This window comes from Orycteropus afer, unplaced genomic scaffold (assembly GCF_000298275.1).
Source record: "Orycteropus afer afer isolate SDZICR_OR568_19922 unplaced genomic scaffold, OryAfe1.0 scaffold00148, whole genome shotgun sequence".
Classification (NCBI taxonomy): domain Eukaryota; kingdom Metazoa; phylum Chordata; class Mammalia; order Tubulidentata; family Orycteropodidae; genus Orycteropus; species Orycteropus afer.
In genome coordinates this window covers 6,366,809-6,372,365 of record NW_006921735.1, presented here as the reverse complement: position 1 = coordinate 6,372,365, position 5,557 = coordinate 6,366,809, and the positions used below count along the sequence as shown (strand labels likewise).

The 5,557-nt window shown below is 43.0% G+C and overlaps 1 protein-coding gene across 1 annotated transcript; it reads right to left on the bottom strand.

Annotated features, from left to right (window-relative positions):
• Positions 1–3,718: 3,718 nt before the first annotated feature.
• On the bottom strand, positions 3,719–4,718 carry LOC103201367 (glyceraldehyde-3-phosphate dehydrogenase-like). The gene is given in 2 exon segments (XM_007946040.1): positions 3,719–4,454; positions 4,456–4,718. Coding segments are annotated over 2 exon segments (999 nt in total).
• Between the last annotated feature and the right edge of the window lie 839 nt (positions 4,719–5,557).

The following is a 5,557-nucleotide window of genomic DNA, read 5'->3' as shown; positions in this document are numbered from 1 at the left end:
TGTATTAGTCCATTATTGTAAAAGTCAAGGAAAAGTTTATCTATGGAAGGAAACTTTTTTGTTGGTTACCAGGGGTGGGAGGGTAGGGAACACTGTTAGATAGATAGAGATAAGTACTGATTTGGGTGAAGAGAAGGGCAATGTGCCAAATGTGAGTGATCAACATGGTGGAATTGAGGAAGAGCAAGACATAGACAGGTACATGGGAGGTACAGGTAACAAAGATGAACCCTTTTGCACATACAGTACTGCACTGTCAGTGAAGACAAGTATGGGTATACGGGTGAATAGATGAGGGGACCAGCTGAACTAGTAGGTATGTCTATGAAGCAGGGAGTGTACCCAAGACCATATATAGAGTTGGCAGACAGTGGTCCTATAAGTTAATTTGTATGATCTGAATTCCCAGGTGTATAGTAGAGCTGACAAGAGGGAAGGTTGTAGTCACTTCTTGGTCACAGCCATCTACCCAGAGGGACCAAGTAGTTGAACCTATGGGCTTGGGACCATAGTCACAGGGGACATCAAGCTCAATTGGTATAACATACTACACAAAACATTGTTCCACCTCCTACTTTGGTGAGTAGCGACTGGGATCTTAAAAGCTTGCAAGCAGCCATCTAGATACAACGATGGGTTTCTCCTTGTACAGAGCAAAAAATAATGAAGAAAACCAAATATTCATAGAAACAGTTAGTCCTAGTGACTGGTACACCATCTGATCTGCAGCCTATATGACTATGAGACCAGAAGAACTAGATGGTGCCCGGCTACCACTGTCATCCACTTGGAAGGGGATCTATGTAGGAGATCCTTGATAGAGAGGGAGAACAATGTGGAAAAAAACTCAAAATCATTTGGAGAAAAAAAAAAAGCGGGGGGGGACCAGGTTTGCTGGTCTGATAGAGCCTGGTGGAACCACTAAGACTATGGCCCCTGGCTGTCCTTCAGGTCTGGCATTGAACCCACACCTGTGGCTTCCAACCAAACAAAAGACAGGCATATGAGTTGAGCATTTACCTGAGGTAGATACACTCCTTGGAGAGAAGAATCATGGGATAAAAAAGGGCTGTTTGTTCACAGGGAGGCAGCTCAGGGCACAGGAGTGCATGTAGCGATGGGCACAGGGAAGAAATAACTATCGGGAGGAAGCAGGATAGGAGCTGTTGCATTGTGGAAAATTGTAGTCAATGTCATGAGTGAAAGTGTATGTGTACTGCTGTATGGAAAGTGAATTTGCTCTGTAAATTTTCACCCAAATCACAATAAAAAAATAAAAGAAAGAAAGAACATCATCCATGAGGAAAGCAAAACTTCCTTAAAAAGAAAGGAAAAGAAGAAAAGACCAACATTGATATCAGAAGAGACTCTGAAACTTGCCCTTGAATGGAAAGTGGCTACAGCAAATGGAAGAAATGACAACATAAAAGAGCTGAACAGAAGATTTCAAAGAGGAACTCGAGAAGACATAGTCAATTATTATAATGAAATGTGCAAAGAACGCCTTTAGTGGTACTTAATGATGAGAAAAGAACCCTAGTACTGCAGTGCATAAGCACTAGGCTGCTATCTCAATGTCTGGTGATTCTAATTAACCAGTCAGTCTTTGGGAGAAAAGTCCTGGTGATCTGCTCTTAAAAAGATTACAGGCTACATAACCCTATAGGGCAGTTTCACTCTGTCGTATAGAGCTGCTATCATTTGGAAATTACTTGACAGCACACAACAATAGCAACAACAATGACAAGGGGTGTGTGGCTGTGCAAGCAGTGAATTCATTCAGTTTCTAATGGAAACACAGACTGAGAGATCACCCAGAGTTTCCTTTGAAGAGAGATCTAGTGATCTACTTCAGAAAAAATACCAGCTGTTAAAAACTGTATGGAGTACGGTTCTACTCTCACTCCCATGGGGTTGTCATGAGTCAGAATCTATTTTACAGCAACAGCTACTGATACTGGTAATGACAAGAACAAAAAGTAACTCAAAGCAGCTTAAACAATAGAAGAAATATATCTGCTCATAAAATTCTATTGGTTAAGTGAGTTATATATGATTCAATCAGGAATATAACTCCAGATTTAAAAAACAAAAAACAAAAAAAATTCTTGGCATGATCATCCTTCCTTGGGAACTTCATCAGAAAACAAATTTTCTCATTGTTACAACATGGCTGCCAAGAGCATTCGGAGTTACCATTCATTATACAATTTGGAAAAGGGAGAGTCTTTTTTCCATAATCATCACTCAAAATCCTAAACTTCAACCTGATTGTGCTATCTTGATTCACATACACAATCCTGAACCAAACACTTGGCAAAGGAGATGTCATTAGAATAACCACATATCCCTTTCAGGGAGGGTGAATTCCAGCCAAACTTCATGGTTACTACATAATGGAAGAAGGGTTAGAAAGGTACAATAAAGAGCAACAACACTATCAACGTCAACTCCATCTCATGTTTGTTAATACTTAGCCCTGTTGTACTTGCTGAAGAACAGTGCTTTCCTCACTGGAGTCCCTTGAGATGGTTTTAGCTCCCACCAGACATAATGGTCAACAGTGCCATCCTGGGTCATGTCCCTTAGTAATTAAATAGAGATATTTTCAGACTCATGGTTCTAACTCTGGACTTGTCTCTGGTCTTTGTCATATTTATCAGTTCTTGAGGATCCTAACTGACATATGTTGAGCTTTCTTCTTGTATCCCCCCCCCCCATCTCTTAATTTTCCTTTCATATTTTTTCAGCTCCTCATCTCTCGGTCTGTCTCTCTCTTTCTCTCTTACATTCTAGGTAATTTCTTCAGACATACCTTCCATTACACAAATTCTCTTGTTAGTTGCATTCAATGTGCAATTTAGTATACCCTCTAGTCATTATTTTTAATTACTATATATTTTATCCATTTATAAGATCTCCATCTGGCTAATTTTCAAATCCTCCTATATATTTTTATGCAATGTCCTATTCTTTTGTGGGGTTTTTATTCTTCTTTTGGTCATTTTAATTGGCTTAAACATACAGTCCTTATTTTAAAGTCTCTTATGAACTTTTTAAGGAGCTCTGGTGGCATAGTGCCCAAGCCATTTGACTGCTAACCAGAAGTCTGGTGGATCAAACCCACGAACCACTACTAAGAAGACAGATTGCGCAATCTACTTCTAAAGTGATATGACCTCGGAAACCCAAGGAGGGGTCGCTATGAGTCGGATCTGACTCGATGGCAGTGAGTGAGTGAGAGATAAACTTTGTAAACTAACTGATATCTCTTCTTCAGGGGGGATCATTTCCTCACTTGATTCAGGGATTTTGATCGTGATCCAATTAGTGGGGATTCTTTACCTCTGTGGAAATGTTGTGTGCTCTGCATTGTAGAATCTCCCCTGACAAGTTTAGCTCTTGTCTTTGCTCTGGGCTTCAGGAGTTCACTGGTTCAGGAAAACCATTTATTGTCATTTCTTGACTTGGGATTCCATACTCACATTGGTAGAAATTATTATTTTATTTTTATTTTTTTTAGGTACAGTGTTCTTTATTGATGGTACACAACAAGGTTGGGCTCTCTAAGCCCCTCCCCTTCTTTAGGGGGTCTGGATGGAAAGTATAGAGGATGGGAGATTCTCAGTGTGTTGGGGATGGAGTTGGGACTCCCCAGCAGCCAAGGGTTTCTCTCTTCCTCTAGTGCTAGTGCTGGGGCTGATGGTCCAGGAGGCTCTTATTCCTTGGAGGCCATGTGGGCCATAAGGTCCACCACCCTGTTGCTGTGGCCAAATTCATTACCATACCAGGAAATGAGTTTAACAAAGTGGTCGTTCAGGGCAATGCCAGCCCCAGCATCAAAGGTGGAAGAGTGGGTGTCACTGTTAAAGTCATAGGAGACAACCTGGTCTTCAGTGTAGCCCAGGATGCCCTTTAGGGGACCCTCCAATGCCTGTTTCACCACCTTCTTGATGTCATCATATTTGGCAGCTTTCTCCAAATGGCAGGTCAGGTGCACAATGGACATATTGGGGGTGGGGACACGGAAGGCCATGCCAGTAAGCTTCCCATTTAGCTCAGGGAGGACCTTGCCCACAGCCTTGGCAGTGCCAGTAGATGCAGGGATGATGTTCTGGGCAGCCCCATGGCCATCACACCTCAGTTTCCCAGAGGGCCCATCCACAGTCTTCTGGGTGGCAGTGATGGCATGGACCATGGTCATGAGTCCTTCCACAATGCCAAAGTTGTTATGGATGACCTTGGCCAGGGGGGCCAAGCAGTTGGTGGTGCAGGAGGCATTGCTGACAATCTTGAGGGATTTGTCATACTTCTCATGGTTCACACCCATCACAAACATGGGGGCATTGGCAGAAGGAGCAGAGATGATTACCCTTTTGGCACCACCCTTTAAGTGAGCCCCAGCCTTCTCCATGGTTGTGAAAATGCCAGTAGACTCTACAACATATTCAGCAAGCATCACCCCACTTGATGTTGGTGGGATCTCGCTCCTGGAAGATGGTGATGTGCTTCCCATTGATGACAAGCTTCGCATTCTCAGCCTTGACAGTACCATGGAACTTGCCATGGGTAGAATCATACTGGAACATGTAGACCATGTAGTTGAGGTCAATGAAGGGGTCATTGATGGCAATAACATCTACTTTGCCAGAGTTAAAAGCAGCCCTGGAGACCAGGTGCCCAATACGGCCAAATCTGTTTAGTCCGACCTTCACCATCGTGTCTCACCAAGCGGCTGGGACTGCACAAGAGGGTGCGGCTGTCTGTCGAATGGGGAGGAACACAGAGCCGCATTGGTAGAAATTTTTGAGTCCACTACCATACATTGCATACATTTATGATGTAAAATTCTCTGTCACTTTCCTGAGCAAGACAGCCAATATGTCGCAGTTGTCTTTCAAGATGTCTGACTTTCCAGGGGCCTTTTATTGCTGATATGAGAGACTACCCTTTTCCAACTCTCTTTCTCTCTCTGTTATAGATTGAATTGTATCCCCCAAAATCATGTGTTATAAATCCTAACGCCTGCACTGGTTATAAGCCCATGGGGAATGGATTTTCTTTGTTTTGTAAATGAGGCTACATTAAGGTAGAGTGTGTTTTAAGCCAATCTTTTTTTTTTTTTCAACTTTTATTTTTCATTGTGCTTTAGGAGCAAGTTTACAGAGCAGAGTTTGTTTTACTTTCAACATTTCATGTACATTTAGTTTCACTCCCCAATTACCATGCCCAACCCTAACCCAGTCTCTTCCCCTCCCTGCCCAATAACACTCACCCCACCCCATGCCCCTCATAGTTATGCACTTCTATGTGTCCTGCATTTCCTCCATCCAAATGTTGCCTCTCTGGTGCCCCATGGTCGATTTCTCCAAGGCATGCCTCTCCATAGAGTATGTAGGTTTGTCACCCTGGGTTGAGTAGTCTGAGTGTATTTTGTGTTTACTATTGTGCTGAGAGCCAGCACCTGGGAGTGAGTTTTATTCCAGGTCCTCCCTCCCTCCCTCCCACCCTCCCTCTCTTCCTCCTTCCTTCCTTCCTTCCTTCTTTCCTTCCTTCC